This window comes from Anoplopoma fimbria, chromosome 14, assembly GCF_027596085.1.
Source record: "Anoplopoma fimbria isolate UVic2021 breed Golden Eagle Sablefish chromosome 14, Afim_UVic_2022, whole genome shotgun sequence".
NCBI lineage: Eukaryota > Metazoa > Chordata > Actinopteri > Perciformes > Anoplopomatidae > Anoplopoma > Anoplopoma fimbria.
This window is the reverse complement of record NC_072462.1, coordinates 4232673-4259907: the sequence shown is the minus strand read 5'-3', so window position 1 is coordinate 4259907 and position 27235 is coordinate 4232673. Positions and strand designations below refer to the sequence as shown.

Sequence of the window (27235 nt, the reverse complement as noted above, 5' to 3'; positions counted from 1 at the left end):
TTGGTTAAAAAACACAAGGCTTTCACCCAGCAGACCGCTGTTCATGTCGTGTGTGAATGAAGTACTTTTGTTGCCTAAACCTCACCACAACTTTAGTTGCGTTTTTGTTTTCTTTTGTTTCAATTTTGTTGTCATTTTAATCCAAAGCATGATGTTTTTTTTACTAAACCTAATCAAGTAGTTCAGTTTTTCATTTTGGTAGTAGAACGAAACTACTTTCATTTCAAGTATTTCAGTTTCGTCTATGCGTTTCAAACTCTGTAAAAGTGCGACAGTTTGGTGTGGTTTTCCTCAAAACGTAGTTGAGGTTGCAGTTTAGTTGCATGGAATCGTAATTTGGTAGGAGACAGGGTTGTATTAGTAATCACAGAGTTTGCAGGAGTTGCTTCTCTTCTGTCTCTATTTGAAACTGTGTTATAGATACATGAAAAAAGAATAGTTTCCCCTCAGGCGTTTGCAACATAAATTAAATATATAGTGTGTGCAGTCTGCTCAGAGTAGGAACATCGCACTGTGTATTGAAAATCTGCTCGCCTATCGAATCAGAAACACCACCATAGGTCTCTGAGACAGTTTTAAAATGATGTCAGTTAAAAAGTCAGCATTCTCATTTTGCTGATATAAGGATTTCAGGAACATGCCATTAAGCAGCTGTTCAGCTGTTTGCCATAAGAAAAGAAACAGCCGACAGCTAAACAGTAGCAATTTCCTCATACATTTGACCATAACTCTGTTGCTGGGACCAGGTTGCAGTGTTCCCAGGCTATCTAGGGTATATGAGTCTCATATATTTTCACAGAAGGAGCTCTGCCTCTTATGGGGTGTCTTTATTTGAACATCAGTGAGATGGGGGTGCTTGTTAAAGGTGTGCAAGTTGTGTACCTGTAAGCCCGACGGACCAGGTGCCAGGTTCACCCCTGTGGCCTTGTTACAAAAAGTTTCTATGGAAGATGGTCTTTTTAGAGAAGATATGCATGTTATACGACTTTCAGAATCTGCAAACCGAAACCAAAAAGAAGTATTTTGACAATAAAGTCATACAAATACAACCTTCATAAATCTAAGAGCTAGTTGGGTTCAAAAGATCTGCAGTCTACAATAACATGTTTGGTATCACTGGTAGCTAAAATTTCCCAGCTTTCTAATGCACCTCAACGCACCACGACTCGAAACACTAAGCATCCGCTATTAACATGGAAACAAAGCACTCCCAACTAAATTTCTAATGAGGCATTTCTCATTCTACCGAAAAACAGCAGATTTTAGTTACTTGTAGTTCTATAGTAATTTTGGAGCTGTTGGGAAGCCACAGTGAGCCTTAGGGTGAAGTCAACAGCCATCTTAGTCAAACTAGGCTGACTGGCGCTGTAGGGAGCTCTGGCTGTTTGCGGCCCCCTGGTAGCTGTATCGAACCAAGTACACCAACAAGCCTTATATCATTCTATTCAGTATACGTAGACAGATCTGTGGATATCTCATAGAGCACTGTGGGTCCCTTCCATTCTCCAGCTATCTGCCTGTGTACATATAGCAAGAAGCCCTTCAGTCATATATGAATATTTTTGGGAGATTTATGTTATTTGTTATATGACTATATGGTACTAAATAATGTTTTTAAGTAAAAAATCATGCTCAAAACATGGAGAAATTGTATCATAAACGTATGTGTACTTTACCAGTTGTAGTATCATCATTATCCATGGAATCCATAGTTATAATGGTGATATTGCCTTTAAGATTAAGATTTCATACTTGGCTAGATTAAACTAAATCTTGTTTTTTTTTTCCTTCATTGCATCGCCATTTACTCTGGAATGGTAATAGAAAAAGGTGAGCTTACTATTGAGTCATATTCCTTGGCTTCTTGCATTTCAAAGGAGACCAGAAATATGCATATGAGCTTTATGGTTGAGGAGCTACTCCTGATTAATTTTGGGTATGGTATTTAAGGCCTTTTTTCCCCCCGACAGAGCCGAGAGAACACACAAGTTCACATGTAGGTGATCTATGAAACCAATCAATCATTCACACCTAACTACGCATGGTTTGATATTACCCCAGGCTTGTGACATGCATGACCCATCCATATTACATGCCACCATTTTTAATATTTCAAAAGGCTTGAACTTCGAGAGAACTTGATTTGCAGTCTGTTTCAACTGGAGCACAATCTAGTCACTTAAATGTCAGGGCAGCAGGCAGAAGGTGGAGTTGGTAAGTGGATTGCCGGCGCCCTAAAGCCGATCTTATCTGATAGATGTTTGGACCTGGTCTGCTGGGTTGACCTCTGGGGGAAAACTGTGAATTAGTTTTTTTTTTTTTTTTTTGCTCAGACTGTGTTGCTATGTCACCTCTGTTTGTCATCCTTCAGCAGAGGAATCACTTGGTATACAGACATTATGAACTCCACAATAGCGAGAGTGTCGCATCTCCCGAGACCGAGCATTGTCGTGGACGGTGTCATCCCATTATTCCAAGAAAGAAAGAAACAGGGAGAAGAGGGGAATGGAGACAAAAGGACGAGGACTGTTCGGATCCGCGAGTGATATATGGCGCCGCCGCCGCCAAGGGAATGGTCTGGAAGAGAATGCTGCGTCAAACGGTCAACTGGCCAGGCATCGATTTAATCTGGTGCACTGCCACTCTCCTGATTTGACCGTGTCACAGTGAGATTGAAAAGCCTAAGTGGATGTGGGGCTGTGTTCACTCACCTGAGCACACCAGGGCTGATAAGCACACAATGAACCCGAAAGTGGGCTGGAACACTGGACGAAATGGAATGGGGGCGAGAAAATCACAAGACACAGGGTAAGACAGCTGTTTCAGGCCTGCTAACAAGCAGCTAAATCCACTAGAAGGGCTGCTCTATTGATTTATAACGGGGCTGGAGGAGTCGCAAAGCTCGTGCAATTGGATCCTTTGCATCCAATGGATTTCTACTCGGATCTCAACACAGATCCCTTTGGCTTTAAGACCATCGATCGGGTTTAAGAGATTTTTATCCAATGAATATTCTAATTGCTGTCATATGAGGCAGGGGTGGTTAACTACGTGAAGGATGTGTGTTTCAATAAATAAAGCATGTGGATTATGCTGCGGTCTGATGTTTATGTATAGCAGCGGGGGTGGGGGGGGGGGGGGGTTGATATTGATCCTGAGGCCAACTATTCTGCGTTACATGTCACTCTTTTCTTTTCCCGGTCCTGTGTGCCATCCAGGCGCATAAATGTTCCAAAATAATCTTTAATTAAAGAAAATAAATTTGTCCACGAATTACATTTTTATTCAAATTCTAACTTTTTTGACATTTAGCCCGCTCACATTGCATTGTGGGATCATTCGATTTTCAGGATTAGCCATAATCCCGGGTCTCTGGTGAATACATTCATTAACGGAGGAACGTGCTTGGACAAAGCATGCACACTTTTGCTGACTTCCATATATGGACACATTGACAAGTCTCTGTAGTGACTCTACTCAATAAACCGGGTCACAGTTATTCTTCACCTGCACATTATGCATTGGCGCACATGCACATGCACACATGCACACTCGACAAGCTGCACAGACCTGAACCACACAGCTCGACGCACCATTGACCTCCCTCTCGTGTTTTTAAGATTCAGCGGCAGCCTCACCTTGACCTCCCGTGACTTCACTCTTATTCTGTATGCCACTGTTGCACTTCGTGGGTCCCGTTTGGTAGATCATCTGGGACAATCAAAACAATGTTAATTTTAGTTGTTATGATCATCACAGGCTTCCATTTTCCTGTAGATAGCCACTGCCACATTTAATCACGATCGTTTATAGATATACTTCCTCACGCCGTTTCTCATCAAGTCCAGTGTTTGAAGTGGAAAAAAATAATCAGAAATCTCTTGCTACTTATTCCTACTTAATTAATATTTATTTTAAAAATGCTATATTGTGTCAGTCATAATCCGTTGTGATTTTACTGTTATATTATTTAACTTATACTATGCATCTTCTGTAGTAGGCCTATAATATTACAACTGAAACATTATAGGGTAAATGTGGTGTGTTTGTAGTGCTTTCCTGTGTTATTTTTAGCCTATTGTCTCACTCTACAATATACTATGGGATGCCTACAGACTGGAATCAAAGCCAGACAGACAGACAGACAGGTATGCATGCAGAGCTGAGCTGTGTGACATATTCAACCAGGTTGCTAGTCAGGTTGCTCCTTCATATAATGCAGCAGGATGATGAGACACATTCTGAATTTCTACAGTGAATAAAAGATGCACAGTTTGCCCTGTAAAATATATATTCTAAAAATCAAAAGAGCAGATTTAGAATAATTTTTATTAATACATGTTGGTTAAAGTTAGTTTATGATCTAAATGTAAATTTAACTTTGGTGCTGTGCAGTGAAGACTGATAACCAAATCAGCATGCTGTAGAAATAAGGATGACAAAGGTGAACATTTTTGACAGCTAACACATGTTGTGTGTGTGTGTTGTGTTGTGTGTAAATGTAAATTTGTGTGTGTGTGTGTGTGTGTGACCAAATGTGTGTGTGTGTGTGTGTGATGTGTGTGTGTGTGTGTGTGTGTGTGTGTGAATCAGCTGGCTGTGTGTGTTTGCATGTGTGTCCATAACAGCTGTGTCGCTCTCAGAGAATTGATGCATCATCTCTCCAGATCATCTCTGCTGATGGGTCTTTATAGAGAACACAGATCAAACTATTTAGAGCGAGTATCAGCTGATAAGTATCAGCTGATAACGATCAGCGGCCGATCGATCGGAGCACCCGTGATCACAATGCGGCAGAAAGCTTCAGCAAAACCAACAGAGAATGAAATAAGAGGCAAGATATTTACAACACAAACTATTACAACTGGAATGATGTCACTCTTTGATATGCATCTGTCGAAAGCAAAACCAACCAAAAAACTACGAAGCCACCTGCGGGGCCACAAACTTATTTACCTGCATCATCGCTCCCTCTTTTACAAATTAGTGGCGCTTTTAACAGGCCCTATTATGCTATTCTCCGGGTGTATATTTTTATCTCAAGTAACAGTTACAACATGTTTACATGCGTTAATGCTCATAATCCTCCTTGTTTTTCTCATCCTGGCTGTCCTGCAGCACCTCTTCTCACCCTCTCTCTGAAACGCTCCGTTGTAGCGTTTGCTCCTCCCTCCAGAAAGCAAAGTCTGCTCTGATTGGTCAGCTAGCCCGCTCTGTTGTGATTGGTCAACGTTTCACATTTCAAAAAACTTTACCTCTGGAACTTCAGCTCCGTCTCTCTCTTTTGTTGTTGAGGGCCAAACTAGCCGGAGAGTTTTATGTCACTTCCGTAACATTATGACCTCATGAAGTTACGGAAGTGAAGGAGAGAATTCAATGGAGCCGTTTCAGGCAGCTCAGGAGTTTCTGAGGGGGAGGGTAACTCCTTTTAGGCGTGGACTTCAGGTTTTACACTCTACGGACCTTTTACATGTACAAAAATATACATAACACACTAAAGAAGAGGGAAAAAGTGGAAAAGCATAATAGGGCCACTTTAAAATTGTAAAATTGGGGATATCTGTGATCAGTTGGCTTTGCAAGCTTACATTGCATTATTCAAACACTTCTTACACATTGATTTATTCAGGGGAAGAGCACATACATGATACATGCTCAGCTCCAGCAGCATCCTTCTTCACATCCACACAGCTCCACACATGTAGAGGGGGTTTGTCCTGAGAGTGGGCGGTGGTGGTTTTGACTGAGGGGCTGAAGCTCCGGGCCCTCGTGATCTTCTAATTAAGGCGTTATTGCCTCCGATGGCGGGTCTCTAGCGGCGTGTTTATTTTGGTCTTAACCTGTTAATTACAGTCCGATAACTAATGAGGAAGAAAATGGCCTTCTGTGTAGTAGATGTTGCTCTCATAATAAGCATATGCACAGCTGATTGCACAGCCCCCCCATCCTCATGGCAGCTATAGTCTTTTAGCTAGCTTTGCTCAGCATTCTCACACGTTGTTGCTGAGACTGCAAACCCGCAATACCTGAGACACTGAGCAATGAATGTGCCTCCTTTTTTCCCCCCTTTTTTTTATTTTTGTTTGTCATGAGTATTTGTACGGTGTGCGCAAATAATCAGGTTACGTAAGCTGGAATCTGGGACACTGTGTGCAAGAGGAGGTGCCACAAGGTGCTGAGCATGCCCCGGCTCGCCTGCTTACTTGCTCATTTGCGTGGTTATTTGAAGTGAAGCATCATTTGTGTGACAACAGCGGGGAGATTGTGTTGACATACTTTCGCCGTGTCCATCCAAGCGTGAGAAATGAGAGTACTCAGCCTTAAAAGATCTCAATTCTTGTTGTTTTGCTGCTTCCCCCCCCCTGTTTCTTTAAAGATTCATTAGGAACGTGGCATAGCTCACTGGGACTCTTAAGTTATTAAGGAGTAAAACGGTGTGTTCATTAGTAATGTATTACACATTGAAGCAGCCACTTTGATCCACTTTGCTTTGCAGAAATCATATACATCCCTCTGTCATCTGTCACTGAGCTTGTTAGATACCAACCAACTACATGTACATGCTATCTGGTTTGAATACAACCTTTACCTCAACAACGTTCCCTTGTTTATTATTCATGTCTTCTTGATCACATTCCATTTGCTGCCGAGCTTTTTGGCCGGATCACATATTCGCCATCCACTCCGATTGCATTACTGGGGCAGTTAAAAGTAACGTTTGAAGACCTCCACTGGGACATAAAATGCAGGAGCAGACTGGGCTCCGATGCGCTGCTTTGAACCACTTGCCCTTGCTTACTGAAGAAAAATCAGAGACGAGGTGAGAGAATAGCGCTCGGTGAGAGGAGAGAAGGATAAAGTTACCCACTTTCTTGCATTTTTCAGGGGCCATTAGAGATTTTTCCCCTTTTTGATATATGCAAGGATGCTTGGAGACACGGAAAAGCACTGTGCAGGTGTTTGATTGTCATGAATTTTATATGTCAAGAGACCGCTGACTGCTTTCCTGATGGGCTTTTGGCCAACCTCCTTTTCCTTTAGCACTAGAGTCAGACCACAGTGTCATTGATTCTTTTGTCTTTAATTTATCAATTTGACCCTATATATTCAGTCAGTAATGGGTAGTGAGGGATCTGATCTGCCAAGTCTTCCTAACTCCCCGGAGGTGAAAAAGGAGAGCGAAGCTGAATGAGTCAGACTGATGTTGGCGGAAGTTAACACCTTCTCGTATCGTAGAGTGTTTTCAAATGATAGATAAGCCTTTTGAAAATGTTCAAGGCTTTCATGAAGCCTTAAAGCTGAACTTAAAGCCCCAGATAGCTCTTAAGCTGGGAGTTAAACTGTGGAATATAATCACAGAGTGTCACAGGTTGAATAACGATATGTTCTATACCGCTCAATTCATTTTGAATAATGTTTTGACTTAAAGGCTACAGGTTTGATTGTGGCAAAGTGGCTCAGTGGCCCACTCATCAGTCACTGACTCTTTGACGGACAGACCGCAGAAGCAAAGTTGGATGAAAAAGAATAGGGAATTCACTACAATGAAAGTCATTTAGGGGACTTGTGATAAAAGTCGAAGCAGAAAGACAAGGACTGGTCACACTTCGTCCTACAATTCCCATAATGGAACTGGGTTGTGTCTTTTATTGGACCTTTTCAGCCTGTAATCGCAGTCTTTCAAACCTAACAGCCCAAATTTTGTAACTAAAGCTTTGAAGTCTCCAAAACTGAATTTAGATAACACTGTTGATATCACTTGGGGTAATTTTCTTTTGGCCAAGGTTTCTAAACAACTATCGGATGGATTGATATTGAGACTTTTGTGAAGACATTTATGGTCCCCAAAGGATGAAGCCAAGAGTCTTTTGTGACCCAGAGTTCATTTTTAGCATGCTGACGTTACCTTATTAAAGCTTTACAGAGCCACTAGTTTGGCCTCTCAGTTTTGTTCATGCTTAAGGAAACCCTCCAGAGGCAGAGACTAGATTCTGCAACTGTATTCACAGACTAAGTGGCACTTATTATTTGGCCTAACCAGGCGGTAACTTCTGGGTCTCAAAAGTGAAGCCCATGTGAAAGTGCCTCAAAAGTTAGATTGTATAGAAGTCTAGGAGGATATGGCCCTACTTCTTACTTGATTAATTATCTCAGTAAACATTATGAACATGTAATTATGGTTTAATTTACTAGATTCAAGTCTTCTTCGAAGCTGCATGATGTTTTTTTCATAAATTATGAATTTATGGTTGTCTATACTTTCATCTGAGAACTTTCACTTTCACATTGTGTTTTAGGTTCATTACAGTTAATTGTAACATTTTGGTCACCGTAAAATGTCTTATTCAGCATTTGGTTGTGCTCCATCCTCTCGTGTGACATTTTGTTTTGCAAAAAAACAAGATGGTGTCAGCCAAAATGCAGAACTTAAGGCTTCAGAACCAGAGTGGCTTACGGCACTGTTGACTATGCCCTTTTCTTACATACATTCTATGGGTTAAACCAATCTTCATGTGTAAGGCTGGAGGAGTCTCCTTTAACATAATAAATGTAAATGTAGTGCTCAGGGAATTGCCAACAGTAAAAGGAAGCTATACATTTGATTTGTCAAGTGTCTGCAGCTCCTTCTTTACATCCTGCATGCATTATGCTACACAAACACTAGGCAGTAGGCTATTATGGCTTAATGATAGTGAGTAATATAACATTTTTCATGCAGTCCTGCTGTATTGATATGCAACACATTTAAAGTTTAATTACCATTCCCTACGCACAAAGAAACATGTTCTTTAAATGAGCCCATTTAGAAAGCAAATACTGTAAATGAGGCAATTTAAAGGTGCAGTTGACAAGTTTCCTGATTTGTTAGATGATGTTGAACGCAGTTTATTGGAGTATATGTGAATGTTTTTTTCCCAAAGGCTGCTGAGCCCTCAGTGGTGAAGTGACACTTTACTGATCTGGAACAACACAAATCAGTAGTTTGTATTGCTGGAACACAGCCAAGTCATGCACTTTCTTTGTTATTTACGGCCAGCTTTTACCAATACCAGCACTCTGTGTCAACAGCCATTTGTGCTGCTGTTAAAGCGATCGCCATCAAACTTGAGGCAAAAAAAGTCCCAGAGAAAACATACCACTTTGTTGTGCTGCTAGATCCACTAAACAATTTGGACACATTTCGAAACAAAACTAAAAGGGAAAACGATGACAAAAAAGCTTCAAGGACATCGCCCTCCATAATCGACCTTGTACATATTGACAGATGATTCATTAAATTAATACAGAAACTGTGCGTCTAATAATTTGCAGGATATTAACTTTTTTTTTTTGATTGAACCTCATTTTTAGCCTGCCAAACATTTAATAAGATGACGATAAGGTGTAAAATAAAGTTTGGCGCCCTAAATCTTTTCTCACATATGGCCACAGGGTGGTAATTTATTCATAACATCCTTCAATAATAGAGTCCCACTCTTATTTGTGGTCTGTGTTAAAGCTCTCAAGAAGAAGTGGGAGGAAGAAAATGTGAGAAAAAAAAACGCGAGAGCGGATTGTTTTCTAGGGTTTTACTTATTTATTGAGCCCCCTTAAAAAGAACACTCACATTAGAGTGAGCTGTCAGGTCGCCAGTGCGATCGCAGCCGAGATTGTATATGCCACACAATGCCTTTAATTATGTCGCTGTCTCTTCACTGTCAGAAAAGACAAAATGGATCAAAGGCTATATGGGAAAGAGTAAGTAAGCAATTATCTTCTTTTGTCTGCTGTCACTGTCAGTCAGCGGCGGCTTGCTTTTCAGACGACACCAGAGGAGAAGCAGAGAACGAACGCTGATAGATGAGGTAATAATAATGATGCTGCATATAACATGTTAATAAACCCACTCCGCATCTGCATCATTACTCACAAGTGACTTGATTGTTCATGTGATAAGGTGAAAACAATCAAATCATCTGTAGGACTCTCCCAGATATTACACCCACTCTCCTCCAAGGGAGGAGATGATTAAACTGATTTGAACGGTGGGCTGTAGACTGGAGGGTAATTCTATTATTGATAATAGTTTAACGTTAGGTTTATTTGAATACAGGAAAGTTTCCAGATGTCTCCTTCCAAGAGAATGAATAGATATGTGAGACTAAACTCTTGTTAATCAAAGTCTCTTCCTCAAAGTTTTAATTCCATTCAAGATACCCAGCTGCACTTTTCAACATTAATCCTTAAGATTATTATTTAAGATATAAAATAGAAAAATTCCCAGGATGGCAAAGTCATGACCCGCCCTACTCTGCCTCTGATTGGCTAGTGCTCAAATCCTCCGTTTGGCTGGGTTGGTTAGTTTTAGGCATGGAATTGTGAGTTTGCACACTATTTATAGACTTTCCAGCCAGTTTGTTTGCTGAGAAATTAGTTCTCCCATCACTTCCTGGAATATTTAGAACTAATCTGCTGCCAAAAAACACAGAAAATATCCTACTTTGTAGAAAGTTTAATGATTTTAATGTGAGCTAGCGGCGATAGGAAATGTTTGGTTTGCATTAAAAGTGATACAAAGCTCTGATACAGCTGTAGAAAAGTGAACAGTCAGCAGTGAGGCTGATATCACTGAGTTAACCTCATTCTGCTTAGAGTCTGGAAAATAAACATTTGCAAATATCACTATGGGAAGTAAGAGACATTTATAGCACAACCAACAAGGATGATTCTTTTATTGTTTTTCGAGTACAGTCCAAGCATAGTTCAAACATTGAATCAAAGCTGTCACAGAATTGTTTTCAATCTATCTATTTATATTTATATTGCTACTGTCCATCACTGAGACCCAGTTATTATATATATTATGTATATATCTAAGAATGAGTGGATTTTCTAGGATTATATCTGCTCTCTGCACTCATAAACATGACTCTAAAGCTTATTTGTCATATTTTTAGTTTCTTTGGTGCAGTAAAAAAGTCTAGTCTAGACTGGTGAATTCTTTGATACACTGAATATGTGAGGAATATGTTAATGTTGAGATGAGTTTGTTTCCCCTTATTGAGAAGTGGTTTTAGGGGACAGCGATGGGGGAGACTTATTTTCTGTCAGTTTGACATCCAGGTAACCCACTTTTGCTTCGGCATGTTTACTCTTTGATTACGGGGAGAGCTGAGGGAAGCACTATCTCCCGCCTGCCAAAACCAGGCTGGCAAGCTGTCACAACACCGATGAAGTCACACAAATATATATCCACCTTGGTGTTTGTGGGTGACACACATTCACACAGACACAAACAGATGAACACAAACTGTACACACACACACACACACACACATATGCGCTATTTTGTGCACACACGTGCCATCTTCCGAAAAGATAGTTTTTGTTTTAACATCAAAATGTATTCATGCGTTTCTTTTATGAAAACTATACATCTTAAGGAATTAAGAAGTTACAGCATCAAAACCTCCAGTATTTGCATGTTTTGTCAATGAACGTGTATAGAATGCTTCCATATCAATCTAGCAAATGGTGACGTAGGTATTGTTCTTTCCACCATAACAGTTACTAATATGCTAACCCTATACTTTAAATTATATCAGGGGTAATTGATGGATATCTCCAACTCCAACTTCCCTAGTTGATAACTTGCATCAAAACTATTTTATTTTGTATTACAAGTTTTCTAACAAGTGTTGTTTAAATATGGAAATGATGCATTATCATATCAGATATGTGCTAATTTGCTTATATTTCAAGGAATGAAATATGAACATTGGATAAAGCCAGGTTAAAAATGCTTGCTTCACTTTGTTGACATATTAAAGTCAAAGGTTTTTACAGAGGGAATTTTTGATATCTCTTTGTACCGCTATAAATCACAACATACTGTCAATAGTCATAAAAAAAATATTTTATATTTGCCATGTTTTTAGGAATAAAATGCTTTCTAAATCAGATTATGAATCATAGATGAACACACAGATCTCTCTCAGAATATGGATAGGAATGAAACTGGAAAGTTTGAGATAAATACACTTCAGTAGCTCTCACATAAACAAGAAAGAAAGATAAATCTTTGAAGACACGTTTTACGACAGCTGAATGGGGTAAAAAATATGTAATACAAAAAACTAATAGATATCACGATGAAACTTCCCTTGACCATCTGCAAAATGTTTTTTTCTGAACTGTTATGTTTAAATATGTATCATCTATTAATTGAATTAACTGTTCGTGAATTTAGGATAAATCTACATATGCAAATAGTAGTAAAAGAAGTAAAATAAACACCAAAATATGTATTTGGATTTGGATGTTTCCTTTCCACTAGTCTGAAAGAAGACATGTTATGTCTTATAACCGAGATAACCCGAGACGCATATTGTACCGTACTTTATGAGTTTAATATAAAAATCATGTTGTGTTTGCATCTTAACCACAAAGAGCAACGTTCTTTATCTTTGATTTATGTCCAATAATAATAAGAAAATAATATCAACTGTGAATAAAAACAATGATTAGATTATATGGAAGTGCTGTAGTCTTCCTCTCAGCATTCTCTGCATATGGCCTCAACAACCCTGGATTCTGCCTGAGGGATGAAGGATGAACACTCTGATTGACTCGGCTCCTCTCTCCTCGCTCAACGTGTCAAATTTGCAAGCGGCCATTTTGTACAAAATCTTGTACCATTGCTATTAATACCCGAAAATACACAGCATAACCAAATAGAATGTCAAAAGGCGAGCGACTTATCTGCGACTCTGCCTCTAGTTTTTCATGCGCCGTGCTCTGACAATCCGTCTTATCATCTCCATTCTGCTAATGCTGAAGTGATGTGATACACTCGCAAACACTTACTGCACCCCCTCCACACAGACGTGCAGGATCAATCTTGATGAGAAAGTGTATGAGTAGCACTTAATCCTTTATTCTTCCAGCAACCAGGTGTGCTTAAACAAGACTCCTAACCCCCCCGCTGCTCCGGTGGGGTCTGCTGTTCAACAGATAAGAGCTCCGTTGTACTTGAGCAGCTCTCATGTGTGAGTCTGAAGCACGGCTTTGCTGACCAAGATTCTTTTTCGACATTTTTTTTCTGCTTTGTATGAGAAAACTTCCTCAGAGTCAACACAGGTGAAAACGAAGTCTAGAAAATGTGGTCGTCTTAAAGGAACGTAGTCGGTCGGAGCAAAGAGTCGACATTTGTTTCGCCGTGTTTTGATGAGACAACATCTGGCATGTGTGTAAGGAAAACTTTCTCTGCAAGGGAGGGCACAAACACACACCATCCGATTGCATGCATGTGTGTGTATGCAAATGTCTGTTGTGCCCTGAGATGCCAGATGAGAGGCTTGCATCAATTTTTGAACAAAGCGCTCTGGCATCTCTTTCTGTCGAGGCCCTGCTGTTCTTAAGAGTCTGTGGGGCAGAAAGCAGAAATGTATCGCCCGCGACTTCCCGCTGCCATGAAATTACAAGTTAGAGAGTGGATTCAGAGCTCAGAGCTGCAGTCTGACAGAAGTCACTGTGAGACTTGCCTTGGGGACAGGGAGGAGAAGAGTCCGGAAAGTAAACAGGGGCTGTGATTTTTGAATAAAATTCGATATAAAATCTGGCCTGTAATTTGGAATAACACAGAAAGCTATAGCTGCACTTCAGCTGGACGGTGGAGTCCGTGTGCATCCAGCTGTTGTGCATAACGGTTGCCAAGCAGTACATTACCTGTCAGCTTGTCATGTGGGGCCCTCCTCCAGTTGATGTGTTTTGATGTGGTTGAATGGCGGTGTCTGTGAAACACTGAACACAATCAGCCTTTCACGTGTTACCGACTTTTCTCGCTCTATTTGTTTTTTTTGCGACGGGAGATCAAGAAAATCCCGTCTTTGCCCGTGTGCATCTCCCCTGTGGAGAATCTGTCATTCACAAAATCTCTGCAGACAGAGAGGAAGTGTGTGTGTGTGTGTGTGTGTGTGTGTGTGTGTGTGTGTGTGTGTGTGTGTGTGTGTGTGTGTGTGTGTGTGTGTGTGTGTGTGTGTGAGTGTGAGTGAGTGAGTGTGTGAGGGAGGAGTAGGAGGAGATATTTCAGTGGGCAAAAGTTGGCAGAGAAGAGCCTTTTATTTTTTTGGGATATTATACGCACTTCCTGCGAAACGCTGAACTCTTTTTTTGTCTTCCTGTCGTGCACCCGGCTGATCCGAACAGATGCTCCCCCAGTGCCTCTCGCTATCTCCAACACCCACCTATCATCTGCTTCACCAATCTCCCTCCCACCCCCATCTCCTCCGCTAGCTTCACCTCTGATCCCCAATCTCGACCGTCCATCTGCTGCTCGGATCTGCGTCAATAGAGCCTATACTGTGTGAACGCTCTCCCACACCGGGCAATTTATAATTAATGCAGTGCTGACCAATGCCAAGCTGTATTTATTCATGTATTTACGCACACACATTAGCCCCCAAAGTCAGTGTTTACACAAATCTGCAGAATGCATCCCCCCCTCAATTCACCAACTAACCACCTTATTTCTCAAACCTGTTACTGAAATGTCAACATGGTGAGGTAATTAACAAACATTTATGCCACTGGCTCTTAATTAACAAACTAAGAATTAATTAGTATATTTGTTTGTTAATTCATGGCTAGGCAGCTGCTTCCCGTTTATTCATACTGAATGCTGTCGAGTGAGTTAAAGCAGTTGGAGAACTTTCCTCTGCTTCTGTCCAATTCTTTCCAAATTCCCTTAAACTTCTCAGGCTAATTTAAATAAAGCTTGTGATGCACGATAGTTGTTATTATTTTAAAAACTGCGGCATTTTCTAAGATATTAAAGGAAGAGCAGTGCCTCATATGTAAGATTAATTCTCAAAGTGAGAAATGTTTCAGGCTTCAAGCCAGTGATTATTGGATAACACATTTAAGGCAATGTTGCATTTTATTAAAGCAATATATCTTCCCCCACCCTCTGATTTTCTTTCTCTCTTTCTTTCACGCTGACACACACTGTCTCCTTTTTGTCTCTGCGTTCATGCTGGTAATTCACATACTGTGTTAGCGGGAGATTCATTTTGGTTGGCCTGAAAACAGAGATCACACATGTGCCATTGTGACAGCGGGTATTTCAATTCAGTATGGTTCAATGGTCATTATTCAGGAAGAGCAAGTGAAATGGAAAAACAGACACAAATAAGTAAATAAATAACTATTTCAAACTGGAGCTAATATGTTTGGTTCTGAATGTATCAACGCAGGCGGTTCAGTGAAGGTCACAAGAAGGAGCTACTGTAACAACCTGTACACTACTAATACCAGTATCAGAAATAACACCAATACAGCCTAAAATACTGGATCTGGTATCGTTGAGTACACGAGTCTATGCACCGATCATTTATCAGCTAATTTATGCTAAACATTTGTCACTCGCCACCTGATCCATACATCCTGCCCGATCCGTACTGCACATGTGCAAACTAGAACTACACACCTGTGGTTTAACACTCATAATACTCTGTGACAACACTTTAACGTTAGCTGTTAGCAGTCGGTGGCCATCACAGTCCTGCTTGGCTAAATAATGATGCTAACAGCTGATGTACGGAGGTTGCATTGAGTTACATTATGATGCTTTTACATTATTTGCATTCACTCTCTTTTCAGTATTGGGCAAAGGTCAAATATAACTTAACACTATCATGCTGTGTTCAGATGTATTCTTGTAAAATAAGGGTTTTTTTGGTGATTAACTTGAATAAACACAGTTGTTTGAGGGCAGAAGTTTTCAGAGCAATATAAAATAGAAAGATTAGAATAGATCAGAGATGCTCCAGTGTTAAGAAGAAACTTCTTAACACTAGCTCTAAGCAGCTTATAATACATCATTAAAACTTATAATGCTTATATTTTTTAATCAAAGCAAATATTATAACAGCTTATTTCCTAATTATTTTAATTGTGTCCTTGTTTTTGTTTTTTAATGCACTGGTATTGGATTGGTAAAGGCAGATGCTGTAGTTCAGGCTTTGCTATCAGTATAAGGAAGGAAACACTGGTATCATCTCTACAGGCTATAAGTTAGTGTTAGTGTGCATACAAGCAGATGGCAACAGACTATCTGCTTTTTAGACACAAAATCAGACCAAATACAGGACACTAAACCTAAACTTGTGTTAAATCTCAGCTGTTAACACCAGTACAACAAGCCATTTCAATGACGCTAAAACATGACAGCCCTGTTAGGGGGAGTGACACCGAGCTGGAAGTGGCGAACGAGGCCTTGCTCGAATGACAGTGACCCATATTAACCCAGCACTAATTGTTTTGTACAAATTGTCAAAAGGACAATCAGATTGAGCTTGTGTTCAGCACCCCATGAACAGGGGTTTGTGTGTTAAAGAGGTATTTACAATTACTTCCTGTAAAGTGCATGCGGAGGCAGGAGGTTCAGGTTCAAAAGGACAACAGCCTCTTAGACAAAGAGGAACCCTCCTCATCCTCATCCTCCTCCTCTGCATCACAGGAACTGTTTGTTAAATTAGTCGATTGTGCTAGAGGTTCATTGGTGACTGCCTGTTGCCAGGTGAGCGGCTGTTAGAATGCTCTGAAGGTGGAACCAGTAGAGGAATGAAAGGTTCATGGTGCTAACATTGAAAACGTTAAAGGATGTGATGATAAGTTCCTGCTTATACGAAAGGACTTAAAGTGGCCCTATTACGCTTTTCCACTTTTTCCCTCTTCTTTAGGGTGTTATATATATTTGTGTACATGTAAATGGTCCGTAGAGTGTAAAACCTGAATTCCACCCCTAAAAGGAGTTAAGCTCCTGAGCTCCTGAAACGGCTCCATTGAATTCTCTCCTTCACTTCCGTAACTTTATGAGGTCATAATGTTACGGAAGTCACGTAAAACTCCTTCAGGCTAGTTTGGCCCTGAAACAACAAAAGAGAGAGACGGAACTGGAACTCAGGAGAAAGAGTTTTTTGAAATGTGAAACGTTGACCAATCACAACAGAGCGGGATAGCTGACCAATCAGAGCAGACTTTGCTTTCTGGAGGGAGGAGCAAGCGCTACAACGGAGCGTTTCAGAGAGAGGGTGAGAAGAGGTGCTACAGGACAGCCAGGATGAGAAAATCAAGGAGGATTATGAGCATTAACGCATGTAAACATTTTGTAACTGTAACTTGAGATAAAAATATTCACCCGGAAAATAGCATAATAGGACCTGTTTAAACGGTTGAATGTTAATTTGTAACAACAATCTAAGAGTTCTGTTCACAAGCACCTTATCATTTTGTTTCACTCTATTTCTACACAGTGGATGTGTGCAACATTCTTGACAGCTCGTTCTGTTGTAGGATCCAGCAGCCTTTCCTTGTTTTATGATATTGGCACGGCTTGTGGCTGAACTCAGCTGGCCAGGATCTTGAGTCTGAGTTCCAAGATCGGAAAGGAGTTCCATGTCATCTGCAAAGTTTATGACACGGGGTTTATTGTACACACTCTGCTGTACTCACCCCCTTTGGTTGCTTGTATAGAGATGAAAAAGCAGCATGAAGAGGACTTTTGCCCCGTTGGGACCCGTTGTGTTTCTGTAGGATAGGATCAGATCCGCTGGTGTTTGAGGTGGAAACAGGACAGGAGTTTGTCTGCCAGGATGTGAGGTTTCAGTGTGTGATGAAAGTGGAGCAGAATTTGGCAAACATCAGCCTGGCTTTTCTAGCCTCCAGTCTCTCCAAATCACGGCAGAGTGTGCTGGAGCAGCAGTCATCTTTCTGTGTGTGAAACAGCCTGTGCTATTACCCAAAGGCTTTACCAAATTAGTTCAGTCGGCTAGGGGGCTCTTTCCCCCTCATTTCTTTTAGGTTTCCACTAAAAGCTATGAATACATTGAACTGACAGAGGAGACCACACTTACCCGTTGCTCTCAATTTTACATGCGAGGAGATGGAGCGTTTGCTGTACTTGAGGAAATAGAAAAAATGTTAAAAAGTGAGTTCCCCTCACAGGTTGCATCACAGCTAACGTGGTGTTAGCAGACTGCATTTCCAGGACGAAAGTTTGTTTGTGTTTGTGGCAGACGGAGAGCCAGAGAGAGAGAGAGAGAGAGAGAGAGAGAGAGAGAGAGGGTGTCTGATAGAGCCATCACTCAGCCCCGTTGGCAGTGATATCTTGTTTCCCTCTCAAACTGGGCTAGATGTATCCGTGCCCCTTGTGTGGTATTGCCGGGCTGAGGCATTGGTTGTAGATCACCGTGAAAACTGTGAAAGCGCATGGGGGGGACAGCGGTCTCCTGAATGACGGCGCCGGTGCACATCGATGACAGAAATTTGTCTTCGGCCTTTTTCTCGGGAATGGCAGCCGAACCAAAAACCAACCTGAGATGGAAAACAGTAACATCAACGGTCACCACGCTCTGCAGGCTGCGTCATTTCAGCCACATCTCACATGATAACAGCTAATCTCACCTCCATGTGTGTACTCACTTCAGGGTTGCAGAGCCGGAGGGGCCTCCTACAGTCACCGCTTGGTGTTTGCACCTCACGATCTACATTCAGGCATTTTTTTAGGAGCAAAGACAATGTGACGCCGGACCCGGAGACGGTTAAGTGCTTTGTGTGTCTCACCACCAGCCTGAGGTTAAATCACACCAGACTGTCGCTCCTTGTGTCTCGCCTAATCAGTCTGCTGCAATACTATCCCACCTGCTGCATAAAAAATTCAAAGTGAACGAGCTCGCTCTGGAATGAAGCCCGCATTGTTTTGCTAAACCCTTGCTCCTGTTGATATTTGAGGCATTTAGTCGCCGTGGCATTAAACTGTCATGTTGGCATGCATTAGTATAATACCTGATCTATTAACAAATGAGTCACTACTTGGGAGGGCTGTGGCTTTTGTTTGACAGCTGTGTGTGTTTTTGCATTCATGTTGCCATCTATCATCGCCTGGATGCGCACTCACGTCTGTGTTCTTGCATCCGTCCAAACACAAACACGCCATGTCAATGCTCGGCGCGCAAAAACAAATTGGAGCACCGATGTAGACGAAAAAAAAGCTTGCCCGGGGCTAGTCATTTTGAAATTAAAAGCATGTCTCTTTGTTCAGCCTCAGTTCCAGGAACGAGGCAGAGAAAAAATGTGAACGTGCCACACGGGAGAGGAACACTGAGCTGGCACCGTGAGTTTCACAACCGGGGAATCACACACACACTCTTTTATCTATTCCCCTCGATCAGGAGACATCCGGCAGGAAAGGTAGGAGGATTAGATTAGCTGGAGAAAGAGAGAGAAAGAGAAAGAGAGAGTGGCTTCTCTAATCCTGATGGGGTTTTTTCAGACATACACCATCACTGTGGAGAGACGTGCAGTTGGGGAGTTGGGATCAGGATGGGGGGGGAGGCAGGCCGGTTTGCCTCACTAAACCCTTCACACTTGCATGAAAGAGGTTCCAGGAAACGAGGGGATTAGTCAGAGTGTAATTACACTTAGAAGTAGCAGAACGTGCTCTGACTGGAACACACCTCAGACGGGGGAGAGGAGGCGGTAATGCTTGTTAAATGTGTTGCCAGTGTGTTGTCGGTGAATTCTTCAACTGAATTAACGGCCTTTAGTGAACATCATACGACTGAGAGGAGTCTCTTTGGGACGACTGCAGATCGGTCTGATCAACGCGAGGGTGGCTCTGTTTTGTTCAGTTTCAATTAGAGGTTTATTCCAGTAATTTCTACTACTTTTCTGTTGTGTTTCTAGTAAAAGGATGTTTGATTTTACATGCTGTCATCGTGCAGGGTCACACCTCTCCATTACAAAGTACGTACACTCATTGCTATAGTGCGGTTGCATTGCGATAAAAAGTACCACATGTTTCAGGTCCTCTCGCACAGCTCAGCCAGTTCTCCAGAGAGTCTTCCCCCTGAAAAACTGCCATAAAATCTGGATTTCTCCCCATCCAACCAAACTTTATTATTCTACTGTTGTTATTTGTTACCATACAGGAGAAAAACATAACACATATTGAGCCAACAGTACAGTTGAGATAACACCTTCCCTCTAGCTCACCTTTCCCAGAGGAGCTCAATCACCCCATTCCTCGAAAAATAATGATGTCAGCAAACAATAACACTAATGACGTAAATTATTATGGCGAGACAAAACAGACAAAAATAAAAGTTTTTCAGCTATATTTTGCTTCCATAACATAATAACTCCCTCAGACTAGTGGGAAAACAACTTTTATATTATTCATTCAGGTGTTTATTTTACTATTCTGTCTATTTCTGTCTGTAGAATTCTTCTAAATTCACCAAAAGTTAGCATTAGATAACGCCTCATTTACATATTAAACATGAAATTGTGTTACAAAAACGATTATCTTAATGCGACAATCCACTTGGGAAGTTTCATGCTGATATCTGAGTTCAAGTTTTCCTCTCTTCACCTGTAGTGTCTCTATACAATATGATAACACATATCTTTAAAGCCCATTCTCTCTAAATTAGTTTTTTTCTCAAACTTAGAGCCAGAAATGTCCACTTCAGGTTTGCACAGAGGGCATTGTTCATATACCTATATAGCTTGATTTAAAGAACAATTTATTCCTAAAAACATGGCAAATATATATATAAATATATCTCTTGTTTTATATGGGCTTTGAAAATATCTTTTTTATTGATGAAGTGATACAAATGGATTAAATGCTTGGACCCTAAATGAGAATTTTGGAATTGACTTCATCCAAAGTTCAGATTTCTGTTTTGGAAATTAATTAAATTCGGCACGTAAGATGATGCCTCATTTGCATGGTTAAACATAACCTTCCAGAAAACCTGTAATACAAAAAATATTTTTCCTAATGTAAATAATCAACTTGGGAGGTTTCATGGTGATATGATTTAGTAAAATGTTTGACCCCATTCACTAGTGTCTTCAAAGATAAATAAGAATGGTCATTCTTGCTTCCAAAAGTAGTAGCCTAGCTTTCTGAAAAATACCCTGTAGCATCTATACGTCCATATGTTCTTAAAATATTAAACACTAAAGAGGATTCTTTCCATTGTGGGCTTTCTGTAACTTATAGTATTTTAATGCCACGGTGGAGAACGGACTGTGAGGACGGGGTGATGTTCTGTTCTGTGTTATTTCTCACGTCGGAGGCAGACGTCGCTGTGAGGAGTAATGGCTGCTCGTTGGGTCTGGTTGCAGGGGGAGAGCGAGGGAGTGAGGGATCGTGTAAGCGAGGGGAAGTCGGAGAGCGAGCTAGCTTTGAGCTGTTTGTGTGTGTGTGTGTGTGTGTGTGTGTGTGTGTTGAAAACAACATTCCACTGCAGGGTTAGTGGGCAGGGAAGAAATTTGAGGCTGTTTGAATCAGCCATCTTGCAGTCGCCCATTAATGATTCCCTTTTCGATTCCATTTTGTCTATTCTCATTTGAATTCTCTTTTTTTTGTCCAGGTCCCCGAGGTGAAGCCCTGCAGCATGGCCAGTCTGGGACGCTCCCCCACTTCCTGGAGGAGCCTGTTGATGCTTACATCGTCAAGAGTAACCCCATCAAGCTCCAGTGCCAAGCTCGGCCCGCTCTTCAGATCTTCTTCAAGTGCAACGGCGAATGGGTCCACCAGAGCCAGCACATGTCCCAGGAGCACACCGACCTGGGGACAGGTACAGCAAACACTGATTAATCAAACACCTCTGTATAAAGACAGACAAATATTCTGTAGAATATATAAAGACACGACTCCTAACATTACGTAAAACCTACTTTCTCCCTGTCAAGTCTTCTTCCTGTCACTCTAACATTCACATTTCTGATAGCAAGGACGGAAGTCTTAAGAATGAACTTTGCAAACGGGGCTTTATGTCAATGCCCGCGGCCGTGTCCAACCCTGCAAATGTCTTTTTTCCTCACTGTTTCAATGCTCACTTTGTGTTACATTTGATCCGAACTGAAATGACAACTTTCAGGCCATGAAAGGCGCTTACTTGTTCAATTTTAGGGTTTGACTCTGAACTCCGAAGGGTGTCTTTTTACTGATGCAACGTGCTGAAATGCAGTTGTTGTTGTTTTAACTTTGAATTCCAACCACAAAAGAAAATTGGCCTTTTTTTTATAAAGCCCCATGACTGTTTTTATTGCATCATTTTACAATGGGTATACAAATTTTTTTTTATTATGCTTTCTTTTCTCCTCTAAAATGTGCTCGTATTGGCATTAAATTGACTGGTTCTCAGGTACACATTGTGAAAAGTTTTGTTCAAAGCGTCGGGATCATGAAGGTGCCAGTCTGATTTTGAAACTTTTTAAAAACACTTGTTTTATTATGTTGTCCAGGTGAGTGGGAAAAAAATATATATATATTAGCTACACTAATATAATGAGGCCTAGGTATGCACTGAACATGAGATGACCATCAGTTAACCAGATTATAACCTGCTGAAAAAGGTCAGAATGAAGGCAAAATATTTATGAGCCTGCCTCAGCTGCTATTAGTGCGACAGTGTTGATGCTTCACTTAACACACAGCGCCAATCAATATCTCCCTCCAGAGGTAACAATGGACCTCTAAATTTTAACTGCCTCTAGCCTGGATTCATAGCGATGCTCCCATCTGGCTCCTTATCACCATTCATATCTGTTTCCTCTGGGAGAGACATGAGGAAGGAGAACTACAGAAGGGAAAGGACTGAGAGAGAGCGAGAATAAAAGTCGAAAAAGGAGGGAATCTTAAAAATCCACCTGTGCTCATATCTCATAAAGTAGAAAGATCTGTCCAGGCCTGGCTTGTGTCAGTATTTATTCCTCCATCCACCAGCTGCTGTGAGTTACATAAACAGAGTGCATGTGGAATTAGGGTGTTTTTATAAATCTTTATTGTGACCTTGACCTTTGCTGAAAATGTAAAAGCAGCAAATAGATTTCTATATTGGCAAAAACCCTTGATGGATGTATTTTGTAAGCAAATATCCGTTCCAAAAATGTAGCATTATCCAGACTAGTGAGTTGTTTCCCTGTTTTCCAGAGTACCTCAACATTAAGTGAATTGTTATGCTGTAAAAGTTCCCAGTAAGTTATGTGAATGCTATTCTCAGGGCTTCTTGCTGTCTATCAACACCTCATACTGTTGCACCAGTGCTCAAAGCTGAGGTGACACTGTTACGGAAAGACAAGCAACTCTTGTAAAAATTTAATGAAGGCAGAAAAAAAAAGGGTGAAATATTTGTGGCGCGACTTGTAGAAACCGCCTGCATAAACTCATAACCTCATCCTCATGCCAATACAGTTTTTACAAGTTATGCATTATCCCATCTAAAAGGCAACGTTTATTTGATAAATGATAGCAATCTTTTCCTAACCATAACAAAGCCGTTTAGTTGTTTAAAGCAGCTATAATCTTTTTCTTTTAACATAACAATGGATCAAATGACTTTTTCTTGCCAAAGTAGGGAGCTGTTTTCAGCTAAAAGTATTCTATATATCTTTTTGCAATTCATTGCTTGGAAGTGGGTGCAAAGTAAGCTAATAGCTGGTGGGTCATAGTGGACCATTTAACAGGTAAAGAGCCAAATAGATGTTCTCAGGAGGTGGTGGAGACCAAAAGCAGAGCTATAAAGAGAGTCAGTATTGGGCTTACTAGGTGGCAGAAACCATGACTCCAAATGAATGCTAACCTTGCTCTGTATCTGCTGGTTGTGTAAAAGTAAGATCAAAGCTAGGGTTGGTAACCTTCTTCAAAAACAACTTGGTTATTCATTGAAATTCTTAATACATCCCGACAACAATCAATAAATCTAATGCTCTGACAAAAAAATGTTAATAGTTATGTCATTTTGTCTTGTATTATATCTTATATTTTACTAGTAATTAGATAAATATGCATGGTAGGATTTTGCGGTTTTGCTGATGCTTTTGCACCACAAGTACAATAAGTTTTAAGGTTTATACTGACGGCAAGCTTTTTTTGCTGTGCAGGTACAGTTTAAGGCCTCTTGCATATTTCAGTCTGCACACAACAACTTAAAGAGACCTTAATGGAGCAATGTCATGAATGCAGTATGGATAATTAAGTCCATATACTTTACAGGCAGACGTTTCAGTCTTGGCTTTTGTTTTGTACCATCACAGTCCAGCGTCAGTTGGCAAAAACTTCTCACCAGGGTACAATATTCATTAAGGAGTGTTACGCCCCCTTGGTGGCTCGGAGTAGAAGGACGTAACATAATGCACCAGGTTGAGCAAGTGAGGGTGTAGTCACACAAAACCAGGACCCAATATGAATTAAAGAAAGTATTTATTTACAGAAAAGCAACACAGGGATCAAAGAGGACTGTCAGTGGCACCAAAGAAAAGAACAGAAATAAACCCACCCCCATTGACAGGTGCTAAGCACCCAAAAGTACAGCGGGTGGTGCTCACTCTAATCTGGGGTTTTAACAAAAGGTAAACCTACGTGCATGTAATATGTATACCCAGGGTATCTTACCTATCCTCGTTTGTCCCTGTGCGCACAACTAAGAATTAACACAAGACAAAACAAAAGTAGGCTGCTAAAGTAAATGGTTTTAACAAAGGTGTTTTAACTATTCACCAATGAACCAGCAAAACCAAGCAAAATCAACCAGAGCTCAACCAGAGCTCTGCCACAGCTCAACCCAAAAAGCAACAACCTTCTCTAACACAAATGGGGGCTATTTAAAGGGGAATGGCTGATAGGAGATCCGGAACAGGTGTGGTGATGATCAATGATTGGAACCAGGTGCGCACATCTGAGAAGGAGGAGAATGAAAACAGTGGGAGGAGACAGAACAACAACACAAACCAACAACACAAAACAGAACACAATACATGTAGGCCTACAACATGTATACATACACGACACTGTACGTAACAAGGAGATATTTGGTTTTGTCACTGATCATCTCAGTGCTTAGCAGTGTAATCAGACACAGGGTGGGGGCAAATAGAAATTGGATGGAGAAGTTAAGTGCCTCAGTGTACAAGAAGATAAACTACAAAAGGTACATGAAGTAGAGGCTCTCTGGCATGACATGAGAATATCTAGAAACTGTTACAGCTACTTTAATGGACCAAAAGGAATAAAAAAGTGGAGAACAAAATGTCCTTTAATTAATGCCAATATCATTTGATTTTTACCAACACCAGACCTGGCCATCTTGTACAGCCCACACTTGGATGTGACTGCACACTCCAACAGCCTCCCTCTGAAACCAGTAACTAGCTTCAAATGTTAATGTTATCTGTGATTGCTTATCACATCATTTGTGCACAACGGAGATGTACTTTCAAATGTGGTATCATTTTTATGACCGAAGTCCATTGTTTCTTTATTACATGTTGATGTGTTTTGTTCCGGTAAATTGTGATGGGTTTTGAAACTAAACTGGAAAATGGAATAGCTAGTAGCAATACTGGCCATCTTTTTATGGCTTTGCAGAAATAAAATGATGAAAAACTGTCGAATACTTTTAGTGGAATTTTATTAGGCTTTTCAGGAATCTTTAAAAACAATAATTTACATAATTTCTTCTTTAAGCATATATAAATAATATAAATAAAAAGCATATATATAAAAAAAAATGAATCTATGTGTCACAATAATTTAAATGTAAATAGGGTCTCTTATCTAATCACATTTGTTTGCGTTTAAGAGTAGATGATTTAATAAAATATAGAATTTTGAATTAGAAAAATTGTATTCATTTATTTTGGCTAAATTCATTGTTATATTAATCAGGATTTACTACATTACTCATTAGATTTATCAACTAATCTAAAAACTTATCATTAGATTGATCAATAAAAAAAACAATATTTTGGTGCAGCCCTAGTTTGCATGCTGATGTTTGCATGCCGATGTTTGCATGCCGATGTTTGCATGCGGCTCAAAGCACTGCTATGCCTAAGTAAAGCCTTAAAGAGCTAATATTATGACTGTAGACTCTTAGTGTTGTTTGCTCATTGATTGTCAATGACAACTTGTCTTTCCTTTTCTTTTCTTTTATTCACCTTCATGCATTCATTCATTCACTCTCCATGGCCTTCAGTCCTTTTTTACGTTTCCTCGCTTTCCTTCCCCTAAGCACTTGAAAACAAACATGAATACCTAAGCTTAAATGCATCCACTTGTATAACAATACAGTTTGCTCTTGTTATAACCCCTACAAAGATGCCCTGTGTGATGATGTGTGGCTTTGCTGCTTGGACATGCTTTAGTATTCCCAGGTGTGGGAGACCGAGGATTTAGTGAGTGTTTCTAAACCATATCTGTCACTTACTGTGTTGTGTACACAGGCGAAGGTGGGCAAACAGGCTACATGTCGAGAAAATAAACACCTCTGGCTGTCCATCCAGTTTCATCTGTAGGAGGCATTTGAACAACTGTATCTCTGTATACAAGCTATTATAGTCCGACTGGAATGGCCCCTGGGTTCAGCAGCGAGCAGGAGGGGAGCTGTAGCTATTAAAGCAGTAAGCTGTGAATTAAATGCAGACAGACTCAACAACACGTGCCCTAACATTGTTTGACCAGGGGGGGTTTGAGGCAGAGGACAGAGGCCGATGTCTGTCCAGAGGCAGCTAGCTCGGCTAGGGAGATATACTGTATTATTATAGCTTCGTGTTATGTTGTTCTTTTTCTCAATTTCGGTCTTAGCTCAGATCGCCTTCCAGGAGACAGAGCGCCAGACAAGGAGAAGAAATGTGAAAACGGAAAGAAGAAAATATCCATTACAGCTTCTGTGAATAGCTTCGACTGCTGTTGCCCTAAGCATGAGAGAAAGAAAAGAAGAGAAAAAAAACTGGCACAATACATGGTCTACTCCGACTGGATGAATCGTGTTGTGTTTCTCGATCTGTCAGATGTATAGCAGAGTAAAAAGATATTTTCAACACCATGTAATGCATTAATATTTCGTACCTGCAACTCATCTTCTCTGGGAGCTAATCCTGACTGCTAAACTTTCCATGACAATGTGTGAGCTGTATCCGTCTTGTGACTTCTTAAGATTTATAGCAGAAGAAAATGGGAGTTCTTTCCCCAAAAATGTCAAATATAGGCTACTTAGTTTCGTGAAAGTCCTTGAAATGTAGTGAAAATGGAAAGGATGTGTCGCATGAAAGACCTTAAATGGAACTAAAAGAAAAAAAGTCAGTAAATGCACTCTACGTCTGACGCATATTAAATTTAAGCCTTATTATGTGTTTGACAGATACTTTAAAGATGTTTATAATTTACTGCAAATACAAC

General features: G+C 40.6%; 1 protein-coding gene across 2 annotated transcripts in view; it reads left to right on the top strand.

Moving 5' to 3' along the window:
* unc5da (unc-5 netrin receptor Da) overlaps positions 1-27235 on the top strand; it is a 160377-nt gene that overhangs the window by 75342 nt on the left and 57800 nt on the right. For both annotated transcript variants that reach the window (XM_054612361.1, XM_054612360.1), the window contains exon 2: positions 21426-21632. In XM_054612361.1, the coding sequence (XP_054468336.1) occupies positions 21426-21632 (207 nt within the window). The remainder of the gene's footprint in view (positions 1-21425; positions 21633-27235) is intronic.